The sequence below is a fragment of the Gopherus evgoodei genome, chromosome 6 (genome assembly GCF_007399415.2).
Source record: "Gopherus evgoodei ecotype Sinaloan lineage chromosome 6, rGopEvg1_v1.p, whole genome shotgun sequence".
NCBI classification, from domain to species: Eukaryota; Metazoa; Chordata; order Testudines; family Testudinidae; genus Gopherus; species Gopherus evgoodei.
Genome location: NC_044327.1, coordinates 120,157,153 through 120,183,197, shown reverse-complemented (window position 1 = coordinate 120,183,197; position 26,045 = coordinate 120,157,153). Strand labels below are relative to the sequence as shown.

Sequence of the window (26,045 nt, the reverse complement as noted above, 5' to 3'; positions counted from 1 at the left end):
TGCTCCACTCAGGTTCCTCTGGATCACACTTGGTGCTCACTTCCATCATTTCCCCTTAATTGACCAATGCATATCCTGGGACCAATTCAGGGCACCCAGCAATGAGCTGTGCAACTCAATATGTAAAAAAATTTTAGAACCTTTAATGTACATAATCATAAATGTCAACTACTGCAGTCACATCAGCACAGCTAAACATTATGTAATGACTGCTGGTTATCCATCCAAATACTACCTAGGTACAAACCTGCTCAGCTTTGAAAACTTAAGACAGCAGCAAGCTTGCTCAAATTAGTAACATTGTTCTTCAGATATCCAGCTGCTACCCACCTTGCTTTGATCCCACTAATGTATTCATCTCAGGATGTAATTGTACATAAACAGTATAAAAATGTTTTGAAGCAGTGTTCACCCTGACTTTAGTGTCAGGGATCTTTACTGCTTTTAGAAAATCCTAATGATTTGGAAGTATCTTTGAGAAGCCTTCTTCAAAAACTCTCCATTGAACAGTTTATATATAAAGCAAGAAAAATACTTGAGAAATGTTAACGTAGAGTCTTGTGGCATACTGTTATAATCTGTGAGCCTAATGCATAGCATAAGTAGCTTTCTTAGTTGTATTTTTGGGCTGGAGTTATCTCAATTAAAACTGAACAAAACAGAAATGATGTATAGAAATTGCCATCACCAATGCAGAACATATAAACAGCCAAAGTTCCCAGAACTATGCAGTGAACTGACTAGTATGTATATCACTGCCCAATAGTGAATGAAATCAGAATGGCTTGCTAACATAATGCAGCCTAAGACTAAAGGTCCTGCATTTTTTGAAGCAACAAGCATTTTAGCAATGTCGCCATGAAGTTCTGGTAGATAGCATAACAGGCACTGTCATCCTTGCTAAAACAAAACAAAAAAAGTGTTTTTATCATGGGCTATTAGGATTACCAACTTTGGTTGGATGAGTTCTTGGAGGTTTCATAACACGACATTATCTTTAATTAAAGATTAATATTTAATTCCAGGAGATTCCATGACAATTCTGGAGGGTTGGCAACTCTATAGGCTATCCTGCTGTAAAATCCTAGTGGGGACAATGCACCTGTAGTTTTGCCCTAAAGTAAACCACAATAATTAGATTGTAAACTCTTTGAGGCAGGGACTTTCTTTTTCTTCTGTGTTTATACAGTGCCTTGCACCAACCATGTCTTGGTCCTGCCTGCTGTGATGATAAACTAGTGAGGTCAACTGCAGGTGGGGGAAGATAGCATTGAATTAACCGAGCTACCTGGGGGTTAAAACCTACCGGTGTCTTGTTTTTATATGTGTATTTATACCTGCCTGTTGTATTTTCCAGTCCATGCATCTGATGAAGTGGGTTTTAGCCCACGAAAGCTCATGCTCCAAAACGTCTGTTAGTCTATAAGGTGCCACAGGATTCTTTGCTTGTTTCACCTAGGATTTTACAGCAAAATAACTAACTGGTCAGTTATCTGATGGTAAACTCCACCTTTCGGCAGTAAAGAGAAGCCTGAAGTCTGGCTGTCCCAGCAGTCCTATGGTACCAGCTTTTCCTGCGGCGCTCAGGACGCTCTGCACACAGCGTTAAGCGGCACTGCTGTTCTCATTAGGGCGGGCGGGCTGACTGCTCCCAGCCCTTCCCAGGTCATTACACATCCCCATGGATTTCAGCGGCGGCACGATGAGGCCTGGTGTTCACAGCCAACACTGCGGGGCTGCAGCTCAGCCCTCGGGCTTGTGTCTATGATGAAGGCGGATAATCAAATCCTACGGTGGGGAAGTTTTATTTCGGCCTCAAAAGCCACCCTGCCCCAGCCACCACCCAGCTAGCTCAGTCACTGACCCTCTGTGCCATCCCCACCAGTGCGCCCCACTCGCAGCCCCTCTCCATCACCCCACCCCGCTCGCTGACCCTGTCAGATACCTCCCGGCCCAGTCACTGACCCACCCCATTGGCTGACCCCCTCCGCCGCTGGCCCCTTTCCCCTCCCCGCTCCTCACCCCATTGGCTGGCCGGGACGCTGCGGCACAAAGCCAGGCGGTACGGCCGCTCCCCGCCCGAGAGCGCCGCACTCCGACTGCGGCCCGCCCCCAGCCCCGCCTGCTCGGCGGTGGCGCTTGCTCTTGCGCGCGGCGGGTCATGGAGGTAGGAGGCGCGGCGCGCGGCGCAGCCTTCCCGGCTCCCTTCGCCCAGTCACGAGGCGCGCGGCGCCCCCCGGTACCAGGAGCCGCTCGGCCCAGTTGTGTGAGGAGGCTCGGGGCAGCTGGGTTTCTGCGGCCGCGGGACGGGCCAGCAGGCCCCGTCCCGTGCGGGAACTCCTGAAGCAGCCCCGCTGAGGCGGGAGGGAGGCCGGGCCTGGTCCATGATAGAGTCCTGGCAGGGTTGGAAGGGCCCTCAGGAGGTCATCTAGTCTAACCCCCTGCTCAGAGAAGGACCAAGCCCCAGGCAGGTTTTTGCCCCCGATCCCTAAGTAGCCTCCTCAAGGCTTGAGCTCACAACCCTGGGTTTAGCAGGCCACTGTTCAAACCACTGGGCAAAGAAGACTGGGTCCGCTTGAGGGGGAGGGGGTGTCTCAGACTGGGGGTTGCAAGGTGTCAACTTCCACTCCAAACCCTGCTTTGCATTCAGCATTTTTGATGTTGCTTAATGTATAAACAAGTATTTTTAATGTACAAGGGGGGTTGCAGTCAGAGGCTTGCTATGTGAAAAGGGTAACCAGTACAGTCGTTTGAGGACCACTGCTCTAGGGCAACTCATTCATCAAAGTGTGTGAGAGAGACCGGAGCCACTCAGCAGCCCAGGTGCAAGGGGGTACAAAGAAGGCTGGGCCTACTGGGTCTTCCTTTTGGGCTGGCCCTTCATCACAACACGTGATGAAGGTTGGGTCTGCTGTTGCTTTCTCTGGGGTTGCTCCTTCATCTCAGAGTGCAAGGGGAACTGGTGCTGGTAGGGCTGAACTTAGCAAAACTTCATCATTACAAGGCACAAGAAAATCTGGGTCCGCTTGCATTAAATGATGCTAACAAGTAATCTTTTTCTTCTAATGGTCAGTGTTTGTGATACTTTTTGTAGAAACCAGTACACACTCCACTACCTCACCCTTCCCTTTTCAATTTGTCAGATATATATTTAGTTACTGTCCTGACTATTTTAGAAAGGGGCTGAAATTATGTAAAGATTTTAGTGACTTCACTTTGTTCTGCCAGTTAGCATTGGCTGTCTGGTCTCTGCACAGGTTGGGATGTAAAGTTATATTACAGGAACACCATGTAGTAGAACAGACCTGAAAATTTAGGTTGTAATTATTTTTTTTAAAAGGAGTATATTGTCCTATCTGGGTCAATTTAAATATTTCTTTTGTGTGTTTTTAAAAACTAATGTGATGGCATTGTGAAATTAGTATGATCCTTTCCCTATGGATGGAATGTCTGTTGTGTTAGGACTCTTCCTATCCACACAATGGTGTACTATAGATACAGCTAAGAGCCATGTGCTCCCCTTAAAGCATTTCAACCCCAATGGAAGGAGCAGGTTAGTCGGTATAATTGCAATAGTATCTTCAGAAGTCATGCAATCTTTTCTCACAACTGTGTAGCTGAGAAGAGGAGCAGATTAAGCCGCAACTCTTAGGTTTGTGCTATACCTGGTATAGCAGGGTTCTCACAAGTGGAATGCTGCCATTAGCTGGTATGGGGCACAGTCAAACTTGCTCCATTTTCAGAAGGACTCAGCATTGTGCCTGTAAACGTGAGGGAGAAAGGCTTGTATTTATAGTACGGGTCGCTTGTCTCTTTTTGGTTTTCCAGGTAAATGATATAAGCTTCTATATTGTTTCACCCTGAAGGATCTGAAATCTGTTTTATAAGCAAGTACACAGTATAGAGGGATCCCTTCCCCACTACTGAAATGCAGCCTCCTCTGAAAAAGGTTCTGTGATCCCCAGAACCTCCTTAATATAGGAACCTGCAGTTTCGATTCAATTCAATTCTTCACTTCCTATAAGTCAGCCTCAAGGGCCTCTCTCTCCCTCAGCACAGAGTTCCGGGGCAAGGGTACCTCTTCCCACCAGTAGTGGCGAGCTGTAGGGCTGGGGGAGAGGTCTGCAGCAGCCCTGCAAGTCCCACTTGTTTCCCTCCCCAGTTCCTGCCCATCTGTTACCTCTCTCTTCTCCAGGTCCTTGCTGCACAGCAACAATCATTATAATTTGAATCTGCAAGGTGACCCAGTGCCTCACGTTCCACGACCCAGTACTGGGTTATGACCTGTATTTTGAAAAATACTGCTGTAAGTCATAGGAGCATAAGACTGGAAGGGACCTCCTGGGTCATCAGGTCCAGTCACCTGCTATCACAAGTTACTTCATTGTGTATTCCCATTCATAAACTTACCAAGCTTCATCTTAAAACTAATTAGGGTATTTGCCTCTCTATGCCTATTGGAAGGTTGTTCCAGAACCTCAGTCCTCTGATGACTAGAAACCTTCTCATTTCCAGCCTAAACTTATTCATGGTCAGTTTATGATCCAGGTAGTGAATTTAACATCCTCTTTCCCAAAAGTGATGTGCGATCTCTAATGAATACAGTTTGCTAGAACTCTGATTTTATATCTTATCTGAAAATATGTGCTGTACAATATTGGACTGATTTAAATGCCTAAGCACATAATTACTGGACATGTTACTGGGGTAGTACCTGGAAGAGGGATGGCGGATGGTAATTTGTTCCCATTGAAGTCAATGGCAAAAACTCATTTGAACTTCAGCAACTGTATTGGGCTCTTACCTCAACATAGAAGTTACTGATCAATTGGACATGCCTATGTTGTTATAAAAGAATGAAGTCCTTTGTGTATTTATAGTTGCTATTATATACAAAGCAAATTTTTTATTTCTGACTTCTCTGAAGCTGTAGTACTTTTATTTCAACAAGGTAACTGATAGCGTAATCAGGTTTAGATTAATAACATGCTATCTTCCACCATCCTGCAGGGAATCCTGTTAATATGGTGAAGTAATGGACTATTGAACTGAAATGAAGAGAATCTTTATAGCCCTTTAGGAAATAATAGTTCATTTCTTTTAATATAACTACATGTGGTTGGCTATGTGGGGTATTTTTATTTTAATACCTTTTTGAAGTAGCTTTAATGGTAGTCATTTCTTTTCCTCCCTCACCCCTCACTAAGGCAAAGATTTAATAGTTGAAATACTCAGTTGTATTGTTTACAAGGCTGTGGAAATGTCTGAAAATAAATTTTGAAAATTAAGTTTTTAAATTATTAACTTTTTAAGGGAATGCGAGTATGCAACATAAAGCATGAATATAATTTACAATATTTTGCTAACAGTCTCTGGACTGCTTTTAATTGAACATACGAACGCACATACATTCAGATCACATAAACATAAGACAACTTCCTTCTGACAGTGTAAAGGAAAAACAAACAAAACTAACTTATGACAACTATTTGTACAAAATACTGCCACTAAAACAGGTGTGTCAAACAGCTCACTCACTCAGCATTGTCATATGGTGTGCATACCATGTAAAGATTTTGTAGAATATCTGCTTCATTTTAAAACCCAACATCTATACTAAAAATGCTTCAGCAGCACAGCTCTATCTGTAGCACTTCAATGTAGACATTACCTGTGCTGATAGGAGGGATTCTCCCATTGGCATAGGTAATCCACCTCCCCAAGAGTAATAGCTAGGGCCTGGTCTACATTAGAAAATTAGGTCAGTTTAACTGTCGGTCGGGTGTGAAAAATCCACACCCCGAGGGGCATTGTTAAACTGACCTAAGTCCCTGTTGACCCTAGCTACTGCCTCTCAAGGAGATGTATTGCCTATGCCGAAGGGAGAATCCCTCCCATCGGCATTGGTAGCGTCTATACTGAAGCACTACAGTGGTGCAGCTGTGCTGCTGTCATGTTTTAAGTGTAAACAAGCCTGTTGACCTAACGGTAGGGGTTAGGTCAACTTAACTACACCACACAGAGATATGGATTTTTCACAGCCTTAACTGGCACAAACTTAACTTTCTTCTTCGAGTGGTTGTTCATGTCCATTCCAAGCAGGTGTGTGTGCGCCATGTGCATGCCAGCTGGAAGAATTTCCCCTAGCAGCATCCGTAGGGTCGGCCCTGGCGTCCCCTGGAGTGATGCCACTACGGTGCCCTCCACCCCCTCAGTTCCTTCTTACCGCCGGTGACGGCTAGCTGGAACTTCTCTTGTGCATAGCAAGTTAGCAGTGTCCTATCCTCGTGTATAGTCAGTGTATATAGTTAGTTTATTTAGGTCATTTATATATAGTTCTTGGTAGTTGGGGGGTCCCCCCCACATTTGTGTTGGCCGTTGGGGCATGCCCAGGTCCCTTAGGTTTAAACTCTGCAAGGACTGTGGGAAATTCATGCCTGAAAGTGACCTGCACTCTGCTTGTTTGAGGTGCCTCGGAGAGGGCCACCAAAAGGACCAGTGCTCTATCTGCAGGGGCTTCCGCCCAAGAACTCTCAAAGACAGAGCTCAAAGACTTAGAGTCCTCCTGATGGAGGCTGCCCTGCGGCCACCCTCGGACCTGAAACCGGCCGAGGCAGTGCCCAGCACGTCTTCCTTGGTGCGGAGCGCCCTGGCACCGGCATCAGGACTTAGAGCCCAGCCCAAGTCATCTAAAACCCGGCACCGAACGGAGTTGGGTCATAGGAAGTCGGCCTCAATATGGCACTGCTCACCATCTCCGGTGCCTGCTAAGAAGAGGAAGCTGGTGAGGGAACGGTCACCCCACCAGTACCCCCAGAGGCCGACGCCGTCCGCAGGTGCAAGCGGACAGGCTGGGCTACAGCCCTCAGCTGCTCCGTCGACTCCCGCACCGCAGACAGGGCGATCGAGTCCGGACCAGCCTAGATCCCCGGACCTCAGCAGAGACTTGCGCCTCCCTTCGACACGAGAGGCATTCAAGGCGGCCTCAGACTTGATGGGACTCTCGGCGCCGGCCTCCCTGCACCGTAGTAGGGAGTTGCCTACCACGGCCTATCCCCCAGTACAATCGAGGGGCAAGCCGGCCATGCTGTTGCCTCCCTCCCCGCCCCGGACCGTTAGGGCGGCACCGGACCAGATAAGAGGCTCCCCGCTGCCTCAGCATGGCTCTCCAACGGCACGGAGTGCTGCTCCCCCCAGGTCCTCTTATTCAGAGACTTCAGACTCAGAGGCAGACTCCTACCACTCCATCCAGTTGCGGAGCAGGAGATTGGTTTCAGGGGTGAGCCACCAGCGTTACCCACAGTGGTAGCAGCAATGGCATCCGCCCTCACAGTGGCCGTTTTGGACCCCCTAGGCCTACCACCAGTCGGTAGGCCAGGCGTTTGGTCCTCGATCAAGGTCGGCCTCGGTCTCCTTGGCGTCGGTGGCCCCGGCGCAGTTTCCTCCTCCACCGTCACTGTCACCGGGCAGGGGTGTGCCATATTCAAGTTCAGCACCCCCTAGCCGGGCAGCGGCACCAGCAGCAACTACAGTTCGGGCTCAACAGGCACCGCCCGATATGCCAAGCCGCTCACTGGCCACTCCGGTACCGGTCGCAGTGCTGTATTTAGAATCAGAACCGGCCCCGCAACCACAGTACCATGTGCCTCAGGAGCCCGAAGGGCTACATGCACCTGAGGAAGGGCCGATCCAAGTAATTTCCTCGTCTTCCTCCCCGGATGAAGCGATCTCGGGCATGACTGTGGCACTGGCCCTGGAGGATGCTCGGATCCTCCAACGACTGCTCCGGCGAGCAGCTCAGAGCCTCGCAATCCAGGCTGAGGAAATCGAGATGGACGCGGATCTGGTAGTAGACATCCTGGCTCCCTCAGGGCCATCCAGGGTGGCTCTTCCGTTAATCAAGACCATAGCGGATACGTCCCGCACCTTATGGCAGACGCCGGCCTCACTGGCCCCTACTGCCAAGAGAACAGAACGGTGTTATTTCGTCCCCTCTAAGGGGCACGAACACTTGTACACTTCCCCCTCCTCCCCCCCGGACTCCCTGGTGGTGGACGCAGCCAACCAACGGGAGCATCAAGGGTTTCAGGGGTCAACACCAAAGAACAGGGATGCCAAAAGACTAGACCTCTTTGGTAGAAAGGTGTACTCTACGGCAGGCCTACAACTCCGTATTGCCAACCAACAGGCGATCGTAAGCCGATATGATCATAACACATGTTCAGCCATGTCGAAGTTTATGGAGCTCCTTCCCCAGGACTCGAGGTCAGAGTTTTCGGCTCTGGTGGAGGAGGGGAAACTGATCTCCCGAGCCTCTCTCCAGGCGGCCCTAGATGTGGCGGACTCAGCCTTGCTCACCCTGGTCAAGGGCCTGGTCATGAGGCGGGGAGCCTAGCTCCAGGTCTCAAGCCTTCCCTATGAGGTCCAGCAGACCATTCAGGACCTCCCCTTTGAGGGGCAGATGCTGTTTTCAGAAAAAATGGAAAAGCGTTTCTGTAGCCTAAAGGATTTGAGGGTCACGCTTTGCTCGCTGGGCTTGCATACCCCTGTGACCCAGTGCAGACAGTTTAGGCCGCAGGTGGCCCCATGCCTCTACCAGCCTCAGACTCACCAGGAGCTAGGGCACAGGCGGGACAGAAATGGCAGGAGGCGTCACCAGCGCCACCCCTCCGGCCAGGCATCTGGTCAATTGAGACCGTCATCGGGGCCCAGGCCCCCTGTTTGATGGTACGGTCGAGGGCAACCTACCTATCGAGACTCTGGATCCTTCTACCCCTACCTTTGGGTCACGTCTGTCCCCCTTCTACCGTGCCTGTCCCGAATCACATCGGAGAGCTGGGTGTTCCGCACGGTAGAGAGGGGATATTCTATCCAGTTTTCCTCCCTCCCGCCCCACCAGCCCCACTCCCTATCCCTCTTCAGGGACCCATCTCACAAGCAATTTCTAATTCAAGAAGTGAAATCCCTCATGGAGGCAGGGGTGGTGGAGGAAGTCCCTCAAGAGCTCAGGGGCAAAGGCTTCTACTTCCTGTATTTCCTAATACCGAAGGTGAAAGGGGGCCTGAGACCCATCCTGGACTTGCGGCAGCTGAACAAGTTTGTTCGAAAGCTCAAGTTCCTCATGGTTTCCCTGTCCTCGATCATTCCCTCCCTGGATCCAGGAGATTGGTACACTACCCTCGACTTAAAGGACGCCTATTTCCACATCGCCATAATTCCCCGACACCATCAGTACCTCAGGTTCATCGTGGCCGACGTCCATCTGCAGTTCATGGTGCTCCCGTTTGGCCTGTCAGCTGCCCCAAGGGTCTTCACGAAGTACATGGCAGTCGTGGAGGCCTTCCTGCGCAGGCGAGGCATCCAGGTATTCCCCTACCTGGACGATTGGCTCATAAAGGGCCACACCAAGGAGCAGGTGGAGGCTCAGATGTTGTTCATCAGGCGGACCTTTCTCAATCTCAGCCTCCTCTTGAACAAAGCCAAGTCCACCTTGTCTCCGACGCAACGAATAGAGTTCATAGGGGCAGTTCTGAACTCCACCCACGCCAGAGCGTTCCTTCCGGAATCCAGGTTACACACGATTTCCGAGCTCATCCTCGGACTGCAGTGCGCCCCGATTACCACGTCGCGGATCTGCCTCCGGCTGTTGGGTCACATGGCAGCGTGCACCTATGCGGTAAACCATGCCAGACTCTGGCTTCGCCCGCTGCAGTACTGGTTAGCAACAGTATACCGCCTGGCCAGGGACCCCTTAGACTCAGTGGTATCCATTCCCCACTTCGTGCTGAGCTCGCTACGGTGGTGGCTCGACCTGCAGAAAGTGTGCATGGGCGTCCCCTTCGCTGCCCCTCAACCCTCCTTCTCTCTGGTAACGGATGCCTCAGATCGGGGTTGGGGAGCGCACCTGGGGAATCTCAGGACACAGGGCTTGTGGTCGCTGGAGGACCTCGAGTTGCATATCAATGTCAAGGAGCTGAGAGCGGTTCGCCTGACTTGTTTGACCTTCCGGTCCCACCTGGCTGGCAGATGTGTTTCAGTCCTCTTGGACAACACATCAGCAGTCTTTTATATCAACAAACGGGGGTGCACGCTCCTCTCCCCTGTGCAAGGAAGCCCTCGCGTTGTGGGATTTCTGTGTCCACAATGCTACCCACCTGACAGCGTTCTACATTCCGGGGGAGCAGAACGGCCTGGCGGACACCCTCAGCTGCTCATTCCGGAGTCATGAGTGGTCCCTCCGACGGGATGTGGTACGCTCAATCTTCCAGCTCTGGGGCTTTCCCCAGTTAGACCTGTTTGCCTTGAGGGAAAACAGGAAGTGCCGACGGTTCTGCTCCCTCCTGGGCCGGAGTCCAGGGTCTCTGTCGGATGTCTTCCTCCAGTCTTGGGGGGTCAGTCTGCTCTACGCCTTTCCTCCGATCCCCCTGATACACAGGGTGATTTTGAAGATCCACAGGGATCACACACAGGTAATCTTGATAGCTCCGGCGTGGCCGCGCCAACATTGATACACGTCTCTCCTGCACATGTCTGTTCAGGCGCCCCTGACGCTGCTCCTGCTTCCGGACCTGATCACGCAGGACCGGGGCTCCTTCCGCCACCCGAACCTGGAATCTCTCCACCTCACAGCTTGGATGCTCCATGGCTGAACCCGGTGGAGATGCAGTGCTCCCAGTAGGTCAGACATGTGCTGCTCAGTACTAGGAAACCATCAACCAGGGCCGCCTGCCTGGCCAAATGGAAGCGCTTCTCCATGTGGTCAGGTCAGCGAGGTCACAATCCTCTGGGGGTCCCAATCCCTATTATCCTAGACTATTTGCTCCATCTCAGACAACTGGGCCTCTCCCTCTCCTCGGTTCGTGTTCACTTGGCGGCCATCTTGGCTTTCCATCCGGGAGAGGGGGGTAACTCGGTGTTTGCGAACCTGCTGGTCTGGCGTTTCCTCAAGGGTATGGACAGGCTCTTTCCGCATGTTCGTCAGCCAGCTCCTGCCTGGGACCTGAATCTGGTCCTCTCCGTCCTCTCGGGACCTCCCTTTGAGCCCCTGGCTTCGTGCTCCCTGTTTTACTTGTCGTATAAGACTGCCTTCCTGGTGGCGATCACTTCAGCTAGGAGGGTGTCGGAGCTCAGGGCGTTAACATCTGAGCCCCCATACGCTGCCTTTTATAAGGACAAGGTCCAACTTAGACCCCACCTGGCTTTCCTCCCCAAGGTCGTCTCACAGTTCCACATGGGACAAGATATCTTTCTCCCGGTGTTTTATCTGAAACCACACTCTTTCAGTGAGGAGCGGAGGTTACATTCCCTAGATTTCTGCAGGGCCTTAGCCTTTTACATCGAGCATACCAAGCTGTTCAGACTCTCGACTCAGCTCTTCATCGTGGTGACAGATAGGATGAAAGGGCTCCCGGTCTCCTCTCAGCGAATCTCTTCATGGATCGCGACCTGCATCCGGGAATGCTGCCGCATAGCTAAGACCCTGTCCCTCCGGTCACGGCCCACTCCACTAGGGCACACGTCTCCTCTGCGGCGTTCCTGGCTCAGATCCCGACTCAGGAGATTTGTAGAGCGGCCACGTGGTCCTCCATCCACATGTTCACGTCGCACTATGCCATCACGCACCAGGCTAGGGATGATGCAGCCTTTGGTCGTGCAGTACTCCAGTCAGCGGTGAACTCTGACCCCACCACCTAGGTTCAGGCTTGTGAGTCACCTGCTTGGAATAGACATGAACAACCACTCGAAGAAGAAAAAACGGTTACCCACCTTTTAGTAACTGTTGATCTTCAAGATGTGTTGTTCATGTCCATTTGAATACCCATCCTCCTGCCCCTCTGTCAGAGAGCTGGCAAGAAGGAACTGAGGGGGTGGAGGGTCGGCGGGTCCCTGTATAGGGCACCGTAGTGGTGCCACTCCAGGGGGTGCCAGGGCTGACCCTACGGATGCTGATAGGGGAAAATCTTCTGGTTGGCATGCACGCGGTGCGCACACACCTGCTTGGAATGAACATGAACAACACATCTCAAAGAACAACAGTTACTAAAAGGTGCGTAACCGTTTTTTCTCACGTAGACCAGGCCCAAATAGATTTCTAGCCATCGTTGTTGCTAAGAGAGTCTTCTTTTCCAAATGCAAAGTGAGCATAAACTAATGTAATGTTGTCTTTCTGACAATGAGAATATCCTTCCAATTGATATTAGAGGGGACAATAAGGTTTGTTACTGAATAAAAGCCATATTCTACCCTTAACCTTTGTGCAAACCTCATTAACATCACTGTGAGATACGTTGTGAATTGGAAAGGGCAGTCCTACATTTATACCCCAGTCCATGGACTACATTTAAAAATGTAATTTGACCCAGGTAGTAGAATGAGTTTGACAACCCTTATTTAAAGTAAAGCAGCAACTAGTTGTGTTTTGCTTTTTTTCCCCCCTCTGCAGAATAAGCACGTGCAATAGACTTACAGAGATACATTTGTTTTGGGTGGTACACTGACTTGGGCATAATGTCCATGGATATAACTTTTCTGGGAACAGGCTCAGCATATCCATCTCCAACAAGAGGAGCTTCAGCTTTAGTCGTTCGTAGTGAAGGAGAATGCTGGCTATTTGATTGCGGAGAGGGAACTCAAACACAATTTATGAAAAGCCATCTTAAAGCAGGTCAGTGCAATTGAAAGTTGTTATCTTGAGAGAAAAAAATCTTCATCCAAATGAAATACCTTTCTATTCAGGCTCGCCTTGTCTGAAGACGTCTGTAAATATGAGTGAACATCTCTAATTACTATATTTTAGGTGGGACCACTTGTACTTGCTATGGAATTCTTCTTTATCACCCTTTGTTGCAGAATTGTTCTCTACTAAAGCTTCTAGCCTTAATGATTATAATTTCCAAAAATGAACTACATTTAAACCTATGCATTGCCGTATTCTGAGTCTGCAGGAGCTTGAAACAATAGCTTGACGTGTGAATGGTCCCATTCACTTTAATTGGGTGTTCAGAAAGTTACAGGTGTTGATGGACATGTCAACAATAACATTAATTATTTCATGACTGATCACTTAAAAATATTTGCTGTTATATTTGCTTATCCCAAAATACTTTCAGTACCTGTGCAAGTTCTAAAAATCCTAACTGCTTTCTACCTAGCTGCCAAAATATTCATCTCCCTTGTGTCTTTTACAATGCAGTTGTGTTGTCCATACAAAAAACTATGGCATATCAAAAACTGCATATCGGAATAGCATGGAACTTAATTTAATATCAAAACAAATAAACACTGAGTGTGCTGCTGATTGTACATTATTTGTTTTCATGTTTCTTTAAGTAAAAACAAAAGAAATCTTAGCAGTTGTATAGGCTCATCACTAAAAATTATTGATGATGCAGAAAAGTGTTCAATAAGTATTTCTGTTCTATATTTGGAAAGAAGCAGGATGAGGTATTCCTATCACATAAAAATGAAGTTCTTTCCAGTCCATTAGTAGCTAATGAGAATGATAGACGTTATCTATTAGGGATAAGCATTTTAAAATCAGCAGGCCTGGATAACCTAAGAGTCGTAAAAGAGTTGGCTGAGGATCTATGTCCTGTTGACATTAATTTTTAATAAATCTTAGAATAGTGGGGCAATTACAGAAGGCTTGAAAGTGCTCATGTTGTGCCAGTATTCAAAAAGGACAAGTGGGAAGACCTGAATAACTATAGGTTGATTAGCCCACTATCAATCCCAGGCAAAATAATCAAAAGTTGATAGAACATTCAATTAATAAAGGGTTTAAGGATGGGAATATAATTAATGCCATTCAGGATGGTTTTATGGAAGTTAGATCTTTTCAAATCTTAGTTTATTCTTTGAAATTACAAATTTGGTTGACAAAGGTAACTGCATATATGTAATATTCTTAGGCATTTGACTTAATACCATGATACTTTCTCATTAAAAATAAGTAGTAATCATAGAATATTAGGGTTGGAAGAGATCTCAGGAAGTCATCTAGTCCAATCCACTGCTCAAAGCAGGACCAACATCAACTAAATCATCCCAACCAAGGCTTTGATGGGCCTTAAAGATCTCTAAGGATGGATATTCCACTACCTCCCTAGGTAACCCATTCCAGTGCTTCACCACCCTCCTAGTGAAAGAATGTTTCCTACTATCCAACCTAGACCTTACCCACTGCAACTTGAGGCCATTGCTTCTTGTTCTGTCATCTGCCACCACTGCAAACAGACTAGCTCCATCCTCTTTTTGGAAACCCCCTTCAGGTAGTTGAAGGCTCCTGTCAAATCCCTCCTCACTCTTCTCCTGCAGACTAAATAACCCCAGTGCCGAACAGAGGGAAATAATCACTTCCCTCAATCTGCTCTCAGTGCTCCTAGTACTACAGCCCAATATGCCATTGGCCTTCTTGGCAACAAGGGCACACTGCTGACTCATATCCAGCGTCTCATCCACTGTAATCCCCAGGTCCTTTTCTGTAGAACTGCTGCTAGTTGGTCCCCATTCTGTAGCGATGCATGGGATTCTTCCATCCTAAGTGCAGAACTCTGCACTTGTCCTTGTTGAACCTCATCAGATTTCTTTTGGTCCAATCCTCCAATTGTCTAGGTCACTCTGGACCTAGCCTCCATCATATCTACCTCTCTCCCCAGTTTAGTGTCATCTGCGAACTTGCTGAGGGTGCAATTAATCCCATCATCCAGTTAATTAATAAAGATGTTGAACAAAACCCCTGGGGCACTCCGCTTGATATCGGCTGCCAAGTAGACATTGAGCCGTTGATCACTACCTGTTGAGCCTGAGCAAACCGGAGCGCTGAGCAATCATACCACTCGTACATACTATGCAACTCCTCTACCTTTCCTCCCATACCTGTCCTTCATGAACAGTTTATACCCATCCATGACAGTGCTCCAGTCATGTGAACTTCCCCACCAAGTTTCTGTTGTTCCAATCCCATCGTAGTTCCTTGATTGTGCCAGGACTTCCAATTCTTCCTGCTTGTTTCCCAGGCTTCTTGCGTTTGTGTATGTGCACCTAAGATAACTAGCCGATTGCCCTACTTTTTCAGTATGAATCAGGAGGCTTCCCATCTTGTACCCTCCTTCTTGTGTTTCCTCCCAGTATTCCACTCCCCTACTTACCTCTTGGCTTAGGTCACCATCCCCCAACAAACCTAGTTTAAAGCCCTCCTCACTAGGTTAGCCAGCCTGCCTGCAAAGATGCTCTTCCCTCTCTTCATTAGGTGGATCCCATCTCTTCCTAGCAATTCTTCTTCCTGGAGCAACATCCCATGGTCGAAAAATCCAAAGCTCTCTCTCCGACACCACCTGTGTAACTATGCATTCACCTCCACAATTCGACAGTCCCTACCTGGGCCTTTTCCTTCAACAGGGAGGATGGACGAGAACAGGACTTGTGCGTCAAACTCCTTTATCCTTCCCAGAGCCACGTAGTCTGCAGTGATCCGCTCGAGGTCATTCTTGACGGTATCATTGGTGCCCAGGTGGAGAATATACAATATCGATAGAGCACAAATTAAGTGGATTAAGAACTGCGTAGTTGACACATCTCAAAAAGCAGCTGTCAATGGGAAATCATGGAATGGGGGTATTTTAGTGGGGTCTCACTGGGATCAGTGCTAGGCCCAATGCTATTCAAGGCTTTCATCAGTAACGTGAAAGTTTTATATATAAAATCACTGCTGAGAATCTGCAAATTATAACAAAGTGGTCAATGATGAGGACAGGGCAGTCAGAGAGAGCAGTTTGGATTGCTTGGTAAGCTGGGTCCATTCAGACAAAATGCATTTTACAGCCAAATGTGAAGTTATACATCTAGGAATGCAGGCCATACCTGCAGAATGGGGGACTGTATCCTGGAAAGCCAGTGACTCTGAAAATTACTTATTGGTCATAATAGACAAGCAATGCAACATAAGCTCCCAGTTCAATTCTGTGGAAAAAGTGCTAATGCAGTGCTTTCATGTATAAATGGGAGTAATGAGTAGGAGTAGGGATGCCATTTATTTAAAAGCTCTGTATATGGCATTGGTGAGAGCAATATTGGAATATTGTGTCCAGTTCTGATACTGACACTTTAAAAAAAAAAAAAAAAGTTGAAAAATTGCAGAGGGTGCAGAAAAAAAACACAAATTATTTAAGGGCTGGAGAAAATGCTTTACAGTGAGATCTAAAGAGCTGTGTAGTTTTATCTAAAAGATTAGTCTATAGGTATCTTCACAAGAGGAAGAAAATACCAGGTGGTAAAGGGCCCTTTTAATCTAGCAAAGAAAGGTATCACAAGAACCAGTGGCTGGAAATTGAAGCCAAATTAGAAGAAGACACAAATTAATCAGCGAGGGTGATTAACCATTTGAACAAACCACCAAGGGAACTGATGAATTCCTCATTTCCTGAAGTCTTCAGATCAGGACTGTAAACCTTTCTGGAACACATGCATTAGTCAAACACAAGTCATTGGGCTCAATTCATGGGTGACTGGGAGTGGCCTGGGATAAGACAGAAGGTCAGACTAGATGATCTAATGGTGACTTTTAATATTAAACTATGAATATTTAACTGCTTAAACCTCCTTAATTTAAATTAAAATGTTGCAGAAAATCTAGAATCCTGTGCCAGAATGTACTGTCAGCTTGCTGTAGAGTACATGAAATCTTAGTTGTAAATTGTGCTATACAGCTTGTGGGAGGGCCTCTTTGCATGTTTGGAATGAACTAGAAACTAGAACAAAGGCAGACGTTCACCCACTGGTTCTCACTGTCCCACTGTCTTCATGTGGTATGACAAAATTCAGCTCCCATCTGGAACTTGTTTGCATTTTAATGCAGCAAAGGTCACCATATTAGTCAATTTTTCTTAGTTTCTTTGCTCTTAAAATGTATTTTGATCTAAATTTTCAACCACACGAACTTTTGGCAAAAAATGGCTTGTCAACCCAAACAAAAACAATGACAAACGTAATCTTGGTTCAGATTTTTCAAATTTTCATTGAAAAAATAAATGGAAAAAAATGTTCAGTTAAAAACTACACTTCTTGGTTTGGTTTTAAAAAAATTAGGAACTAATTATTTTGTACATTTCCCACAAAATAATTGGCATTTTTCAACAAGCTCTAATTTTGCTGCTGTGAGTGTAATTGTCATTCAGCACATTTACTATGGTGTCTCTTTGTTTCAATCATAGGTAGAATTACTAAGATATTCATAACTCATCTTCATGGGGACCATTTTTTTGGTCTTCCTGGTCTCCTGTGCACAATTAGTCTTCAGTGTAGCTCTACTACAAGCAAACAACCTGTTGATATCTATGGACCATTAGGACTACGAAACTTCATTTGGAGAGCTCTGGAACTCTCCCACTCGCAACTTCTCTTTCCATATGTGGTTCATGAGCTGGTACCTACACCAGATCAGTGCCCTGCAGAAGAATTTAAAGAACTATCTTACATTGACAGAGATGAAGTCTCTTCCAAAGAAGTGCAAGGGAGAACGCTTCAGCTGGATCCTGTAGAAAATTCCTACATGCTGGTCAACAATCAGCAATTTGTTATGAAAGCATTTAGATTATTTCACTGTATTCCTTCCTTTGGATTTTTAGTGGAGGAGAAACAGCGGACTGGTAAACTCAATGCACAGAAGCTAAAAGACCTTGGTAACTAGCTTCATTTATTTTTTCTTTAATTCTTATGACTTGTGGATATTACTTTGTTTCTTAAAATATATTTGTGAATGTCCTTACGATGTAATTGGTGCATATTAAAAGTCATAATAGAACTATACTATTAACTGTATTTCTTATATGCTTACATTAACTGCCAAATGCCTTATAAGAATTTCTAAGGCACCTGTTCTGATAGTGTGTAAGCAAGAGTGTTACAATGTAACTGTTGAAAATGGATCCATCAATAGGTGATGGATATTCAGGTACACACAGTGTTCAGGCTGACAGCTGATTCACATTTCCAGGAATTGTAACAAAACTATATTCTTCACTAATGGCTATAGTGTCTTCTGAAAACTCCTGCAAGGAAGCTTACTGAATAAGAACAGTGTGCATTCTGAAATGGGCCACTTTATTCTTCACAAGAAGAGGAAAGATTGATATTCTAGAGCTTATTTTTTCCCCTACAAATTCATACTGGTTTGATCATAAGAGAGGTAAAAAACGAGCTCCCCTTTCTAGCACATTTATTAAGGGCTTACATGAGAAAGAGAACATAAAACTAGCCGGAGGGTGTATTTGGGGGATGTATCAGCTTCAAAATACACAACTTAAAAATCTCTTAGAGCCTCTTACTAAAATGAAAAAAAAATTGTTCTCTTGGAATATGAAATAAGTGAAGCATTAGTTTTTGGAAGTGATGGATCTACAGGATTGGTTACTACACCACCAGCTTTTGAACAGGTCTCGCTCCTTCATCACAGGCCACACAGCCTCACTGGTGAACTTCTGGAGCTTCAGCACTCTTGCTTCACACCATTGAGTTCTAATCAGTGAGTCCAACTGAGATAGAGACATGTACGCTCTTCAGGGACTAATGCACCCCAACTGGTATTTGCAGTGACACCCCAACAGTGTTTTCAAAAGCAGAGTAGGCTTTATTAGTCAGCTGGAACACAGCATTGGAAGTCCTTTGGTTAGCATAGAGAAATAAATGTTAATGAATAGTCCATCCTAGTGAAGCCACAATTCGCCAGGCACGCTGTAGTGAACTCCATTTTCAGGTGCTATCTCTCTCTGATTTCCTTAGTAAGTTCTCCAGTAGTGAGCTAGCTTCCTCCAAACCCAGAAGTCTACATTTTATTCCCCAATGGACATGTCTATCCTTTTTTTCTCCAGGCAGGGCCATGCTGAGTTCAGAGCCCCACTGCCAGAGCTTGGGTTCCTTCTCAGCTTCCCTGCTGAGAGGAAGTGATTGTTCAATCTTTGGTACTACTTGTCTCTCTGGACTCTCTCTGTTGATCTGGATCAATTTCAACCAGTTCCTTAATGACTGTTCATTCCACCCAGACAGCAAGGTGACACATGCTTATGTCTCCTGTGTTGGTGCAAGAGCAATGTTTAATCCTTTTGCCCCCACTGGGTAGCAATGCAATGATAGAGAGAAACTGAGTTGCACATAGGAGTCATAAAAATATTAAAGAAAATTCCCACTTTGCCACACTCTAGTACTTAATTTGTAAGAAAACCATGCCTTAAGAATAGATTAAATGTAAAATTTGTCAGATACTACACTGAAATGTGAGCATTGTTTATTTTCAAAACACTAACACTAACCATACACTTTTGACTTAACTTTCTAGGAGTTCAGCCAGGCCCTATATATGGGAAACTGAAGAATGGTGTTACGGTTGTCTTAGAAAATGGAGTAACCATTTCTCCTTCAGATGTCTTGGATGAGCCTATTCCTGGAAGAAAAATTTGTATTTTAGGTGACTGTTCAGGTGTGGTTGGAGATGGAGCAATGAAACTCTGTTACGAAGCAGATCTGTTAGTTCATGAAGCCACACTGGATGACACCCAAGTGGACAAAGCCAAAGAGCATGGCCATAGCACTCCAAAAATGGCAGCTGAGTTTGCAAAGTTGTGTAAGGTTAAGAAACTGGTTCTGACTCACTTCAGTCAGAGATATAAACCAGCTGGTCAGGTTGGAGAAGGAGATATTGATGTCACAGAACTGAAGAGACAAGCAGAATCAGCATTAAATGGTCAAGGAGTAATTTTAGCTGAGGATTTTTTGACGATAGAAATTCCAGTGAAAAAGCAAAAGTAGCATCTAGCTTTATAATGCCACACAAATAAGCTTGCTGTTGAACTGTGAGTTTACAGGTAGGGCTTCAGGTATCCAAATTTGTTTCTCAGTTTCCAGATGAAGAAGTTGAATTGCTAAAGTGACATGTTCAGTTGCTAGAGAATGACTAAGGGCTGGATTTACTTGCTATAGAGTTTTAAGGCTCAACTCTGCAATATGCTGAGTGCCTCAGCAACTTTAATGGCAGTTGAACTTGTTCCACACCTCTGAGAAATGGGCCATTGTAGAATGGTATTGCTGTTAACTTGCCCTCCTAGAAAGAAGGGAGATGGAAAAGCAGATTACTAGTCAAACTCACTGCCTTACGTGAAATAGGTGTGCAGCTACCTAAGCAAGGGGGGGAAAAAGAAACTCATTCTTTGGTTTATATAAATACACCTATGGAAACATAGGGAGACAAAGCAAATTATTTATTGATCATCTAAACACTTAACTGCAAATCTAAATAACTTTTAAAATAAAGTATATGGAATGCCTTTAACTTATCTTTTTGGAATTAAGTGTTTAGGTGATTGATACAGGTATTTAGCCAAACAGTCTGGAAAACGTAACTGTATAGGCAGAAATCTTCCGAAAACTAAATACTTTTTATTAGAACTTCAGATTCTCTAGTCTTAAGTCTTAAAATAGAACTTTCCATTTTTTGCATCTTATTTACAATCCTCTGTGAATCTTGGTGGCATACCAAAGTAGATATTATTTTTAACTTCTCAACCTCTCGTAAGCTTTTGTATAAAATATTTTCAATTATTATTTAAATAATTTTATGTAAAAGGAATATTGCATAAACAAACTAATAAAGTATTGATAACTATGCCACATATTTTGTAAATTACTCATCACTAATGTGATAAATTAATTAGTAATGTACAGAAATATTACAATTAGTAATGTACAGAAATACTACAAATTAATATGCTTTAATGTACAGAAATACTACAATTAGTAATGTACAGAAATGCTACAAATTAATATGCTTTAATGTACAGAAATACTACAATTGGTAATGTACAGAAATACTACAAATTAATATGCTTACTGTATTTCATAGAACCATAAGATTAGAAGAGACTGCAAGGGTCATCTTGTCTAACTCCCTGCAGGATTTATTGTGTCTATACCTGACATCTGTTTGCTTGAAGAGATCACTAATGTCAGTGAAAATTCAGCACACAGATAAACGGTTGACTGTACTCCCTAGCTGTTAAAAGGAAACGGTAGATTTAAATTTGGCTCAGAATTCAAATGACGGGTTTTGTAGGGAAAAAAAAATGCTGCCTAGGGCCACACAAAGTTTTTTTTTTTTCCTAGGGTGGTTTTTTGTGTTCAGCATTTTTAAACATTCTTATGTAGTGTCTGAAACACAAGCCGGGGTACACCAAGAACTTGCAAATGAAACGGACTTTCATTGTACAAGATGAGCAGTACAGTAACTGAAGTGCATAGTAAAAAACTGAACTCAAATTTTCATTAAGATGGTAATAACATAGGTAAAGAAATTACAAAATCATGCCATTTTAACTACACAATACGCAAACTTTTATAAGCCTATTATTTTATATCAATACACGGTCTAATTTAACAAACCACATTTGTGAAAGATTTGGAACAAAATAATTTGTTCCAGGCTATGATTTTAAAACCTTCTTATATATACTTTAGAAAGAAGTAACTGCAGAGAAGAGATAAAACAAATTCTAGTTATGGGCCTGTTCCTTCTCCTACTTAGTCAGTCCTCTAGAGTAAGGCATGGCTTGACAGTTCTTTTTCAGACGTTCTGTGACAAAAAAGAGAATTCCAGGTTTCCCTACCTGTGTAAAAATCTCTATACCAGTAATGTGTTTTGTGCTGTAAACCTAGTTAAAAGTGACATGTTTTTGAAGGGTCCCAGAAAGTATATTATGCAAAATAAGCATTACTCTATCAGTATAACTACATCTACACAAGAGGAGATACAGTGATTAACTGTATCTTTTTCTAAACTGGAATGATTAAATCAAAATAAAAAATAAGTTCCATTTTCAAATGTGTCTTAAGCTCAGAAGTATCAATGAGACTAGGAGATTAAGCACCAAGTCACTTTTGAAAATGGGATGTAGGCTCCTAAGTCACTTAAGAACTCTTGAAAATTTTACCCTAGATACGCTTTCTTAACATGGATTATTAAAGGCTAATGATATTGAATGGTTTCTATAGTGCCTAACTTTTTAGAGTATTTATTAAAATACAACTGATACTGTACTTATGATATTGTCTACTTCCTATTACACAGATGCTAATACAAACAAGAAAAATTAGCATCAAAACTTGTTTTAAATTTAACAGGACTTAAAAACTAAGTATGATATAAACACATTTACAGAAATACTCATATTACCACATCTCTCGAAAAATGGGCCAAATTCAGCTTTAAGCAGATACACCTCTCTTCATGAGCAGGCCACTTGTTTATACTAGCTCACTATCCAACTAATGTCCATCAAATATCTTACAAGATTCAGTGATCTGCATACAGTAGCCATGGTCACTCCTCTGGCATCAGTTGGGTTTGTCTAGAAACAAAGTTGTATCCTGCAAATACTCTTGGTGTGCTCCTCCACACTGGCCGCCTCATTGAAAAGCATTCAATTTTAGTTAACACCACACCTCTGCTGCCAAAACAAATCTGTAGAACCATGGTATGCATTATGTAACTATAGTGGTGCATGTGAAATACTTGTGCATATTTTGTGCTGAATTTCTCTTAACTGTTATGGGGCCAAAGACTATTCTCTTTACAAACACATTTCCTACCCTCAAGTCTCTTCCTTTCTTGTTTGAAAAAAGCTGGATTCTGAGCTCTTTTGAAAATCTAGCCACTAGTGCAATTAGAATTAAGTTAATGGGACTATATGTGCCAGTAAGAAAAGCAGGATTTGGGCCATAGATTGTTCTTTATCCTCACTATTAATGGATATATCCTTTTCTCATTGATCCATTAATCATAAATTAATTAGGAGAGGGAGAAATTGCTTAGGATTCAAATATATCTGCCTGATAATGTTTAACCTGAGAGCTGCTAAATAATGTGGTAACATATTAAAATCTCTGGTAGATTTGTAAAGTGTGCTTTAGCAACTTCTTTATTTGCAAAGTTTCTAAGATGGAGAGAAACTTGAGATCCTTGACTTCCCTTTTTATTTTTATCTCCAAGTGCATCCCAAGTTAAAAAACTTTCTCCCTGGGAAAAAACAGAGACCCAATACAGCTCAAATGTCAGCATTCTAATTTTAAACTTAGTCGGCATGGCAGGTACAAAGGCCGAATTCTCTCATGTGCAAGTGAACAGGATATATAGCATGGATTAAAATTTCCAGCTGTACAAATTTCCCTTTGAATGCCACAAGCTACCCTCAAAGACTCAGATAACATTTCCTCTCCTTTAAGAATTTTGAAACAACTAAAATTTCCTCTAGCATTCGTGTCTGAATTTAGTACCCTCCTTCCCCACTAGTTGGCTGCTATTCTTGTGCTATGTAATGACAGCAAATGGATGTGCTCTCTCAGTTAATGATACCTAATTAGGTCTAATCCTGCAAAATACTGAGTGCCCTCAATTGCCATATAGCTCGATGGAAATTGAGAAAAGCTCCTGTCAAGTGCTGAGTGTTTAGCACCGTACAGGACTGGGCCCAATATATGTGAAGCTGGTTTGGATTGTACCACATGGAAATGTGGACCGACCCAGAGGAACTGCGGTATTTCAAGGGAGAGCAGGGAGGAAACTGCTACTCTGGCTATTTTTTCCTCCCCAACCTCTAGGATTTGGAGATGACATGGTAAAAATAATAGTGGGGATAACTGAATCCAGAACTTCACTCAGCTATTCAAGTTCTAGTACAATGAGGGCACTTTTGATGCTGAGTAAAAATAATGAAACGGATGAGTATTGCAAACCCTGAAGATGACACTATGGATTTGCAGACTAACCCACATGATCAAGACAGTGTTGGAACAGTAGAGGTTTTGTGGAGGTGCTGATTACCAGTATGTAGGCCAACGACTTCCAGAATTTTAAACTTTTTCTTTATTTGAAGATTTTTTTCTTTTTGGAGGACTCACATTAGGCTGATATCAACCGAAGAGCATGAGAAATTTAGTGAAGTGCTATGGGAATGGCAAGGGAAATTAATTTTAAAGGGTAGGGTTGTAACATTGCAGTTTTTGTACATACTGTTGATAATAAAAGTGGCAAAGAGTTCTGTGGCACCTTATGGACTAACAAACGTATTGGAGCATGAGCTTTTGTGGGTGAATACCCACTTCGTCGGATGCACCCATGCAGGAGTCACCCATGAAAGCTCATGCTCCATTACGTTTGTTAGTCTATAAGGTGCCACAGAACTCTCTCTCCTGCTTTTACAGATCCAGACTAATATGTCTATCCCTCTGATACTTGATAAATAATGTTACCTTTTATCCCAGTTCTCTTTTTGATCTCTCTTTCCTTTTGGGGCTCTATGTCAACTTTGTAAAAGAGTCATGGACAGAAACCCTAACTTAAAGTTCAGAAATGTTTAGTTATTCAATGTCTGGTACAAGCTATCTAGGGGATTAATCTGCCCCCCTGCAAATCTCCATTTACTTCAATGTGTTTGGTTCTAGGTCTGGTGGCTCAGCCTCCAGAGAATTGAATCTTGAGGAAACAAACTTCTGGACACTAACCATTACAGTCGCCTGGCATCAGAACTGCACCCTGGAGGCAGCCGTTCCCCCTTCGCCTCACAGATATTATGCAGTACACAACATGCAGCTATAACCACTGGGATGTTTTTCTTGCTGAGATCCAATCTAGTGACTAAACAATGTCAGCATCCCTTCTATCTACCAAAAGCACATTCGGCAGGTAGGGCTGGGAATCACGATTGCCATTTGAATATTGCCATTGGGAATCCACCAGTCAGGAATTATGTTCCTGCTTCCAGCTTTTTGAAACATGCTCTGTTCTTAAAGATGTGAGCATCATGCATCTTCCCTGGCCAGCCCAATATCAGTGAAACATTCCCAGTGATACACTAGCATTTGCTGGAAAAGTAGCTCTTTCTGTTGATATATAGTGTGGGAAGGTAGGCTGGTGACAAAATAGGGATATGCCCCCCACTGTGGATTTTCCAGCTCCAAAATGATTGCCCATCCTAGAGTTTAAAGCCAGAAGGGACCAACCAAATCATCTAGTGTGACCTCCTATATATCACAGGCCACCAACATCTGCAAATTAAACCCACTGACTTGTAACAAGACAGTGTTGCAAGTTTCCAGAATGTGATCGCCACTCGTTTCTCCACTGTCAGGGCGGCTCTCATTTTGGTGTCCCTGCTTCAGAGGGCTAGGGTGAGCTCGGCACACAGAGCCAGGCCTGTGGCCTATTGCCTTCCAAAGTTCTGAAGCCACTGCTCATCACCCCAAATCTGCATTATGATGCAATCCCACCAATTAGTGCTTGTTTCTCAGACTCAGAAGCATCACCACCAGGTGTATTGCTGCTCTGTGAATGCCAACACCAACATGGCTTTTCCCCCCCACTACATCCATCAGGATCCAGTTATGGTACTCAAATATCTCCACATCTTCCTCATCACAGTTCTACTTGTAGCAGTACTCCCTCAAGCTCTGTGAATAGTATGTCCTGTATCAGCAACACACATGAGCATCGTGCTGAACTTTGCAGGGTCCATGTTTCTGTCAGAGAGATGGCAGAGACCAAAAAGAGCCCTGTGTGAGTTTTAAAAAATAGTGTAAAAATTATGGGATGTGAAAAGTATTATGAGCTGGATAAAGTGGCATGGTGGTAACTTGACCCCTAATATGCAGAAATCCCTGGACAAATCACTGCTATCCCACTGTAGTGAGGCAGAGTGGCCTTCTGCCAAGCCGGAGGTGGGGGTGGGGAGGAAGGGGACTGCTCTCTGCACCTGGGTGGGTGCAGCCAGGCCAAGCCCAGCCCTCACATTGGAAGTTAAGAGGTAGGACAGGAAGTATAAGAGGTGGGGCCTCTGGCTCAGCTGGAGAGGAGCCAGGGAAGGAGACAGATGCCTCTTGCTTGCTGCAGGCCTCTGGCTGAACCAGGCTGTGGCCTGCCCCCAGAGAAGATTGAGCCTGGAGAAGAGCATCTGGGATGGCTGAGTAGCCTGAGGAGACAGAGGACCCCTGGATGCCGAAGCCCCTCC

At 44.7% G+C, this 26,045-nt stretch overlaps 1 protein-coding gene across 5 annotated transcripts; it reads left to right on the top strand.

The window, feature by feature from the left end:
• Positions 1-1,773: 1,773 nt before the first annotated feature.
• On the top strand, positions 1,774-20,658 carry ELAC1 (elaC ribonuclease Z 1). 5 transcript variants are annotated; one of them, XM_030567185.1, is made up of 4 exons: positions 1,774-1,793; positions 12,443-12,664; positions 17,211-17,678; positions 19,331-20,658. In XM_030567185.1, the coding sequence occupies exons 2-4, from the start codon at positions 12,508-12,510 to the stop codon at positions 19,798-19,800; spliced, it is 1,095 nt and encodes a 364-aa protein (XP_030423045.1). In that variant the 5' UTR covers positions 1,774-1,793; positions 12,443-12,507; the 3' UTR covers positions 19,801-20,658. The 5 variants fall into 5 exon arrangements, with proteins under 5 accessions (XP_030423045.1, XP_030423041.1, XP_030423044.1 ...); XM_030567181.1 differs by lacking the exon at positions 1,774-1,793 and adding an exon at positions 2,105-2,167; XM_030567184.1 differs by lacking the exon at positions 1,774-1,793 and adding an exon at positions 2,276-2,901.
• The last annotated feature ends 5,387 nt before the right edge of the window (positions 20,659-26,045 follow it).

Excerpts from the sequence above, each read along its gene's own strand:
- ELAC1 (XM_030567185.1), top strand. The coding sequence starts at position 12,508 with ATGTCCATGGATATAACTTTTCTGGGAACAGGCTCAGCATATCCATCT. Across the intron at positions 12,665-17,210 it reads GAAAAGCCATCTTAAAGCAG|GTAGAATTACTAAGATATTC; the intron begins GTCAGTGCAATT and ends TTTCAATCATAG. Across the intron at positions 17,679-19,330 it reads ACAGAAGCTAAAAGACCTTG|GAGTTCAGCCAGGCCCTATA; the intron begins GTAACTAGCTTC and ends TTAACTTTCTAG.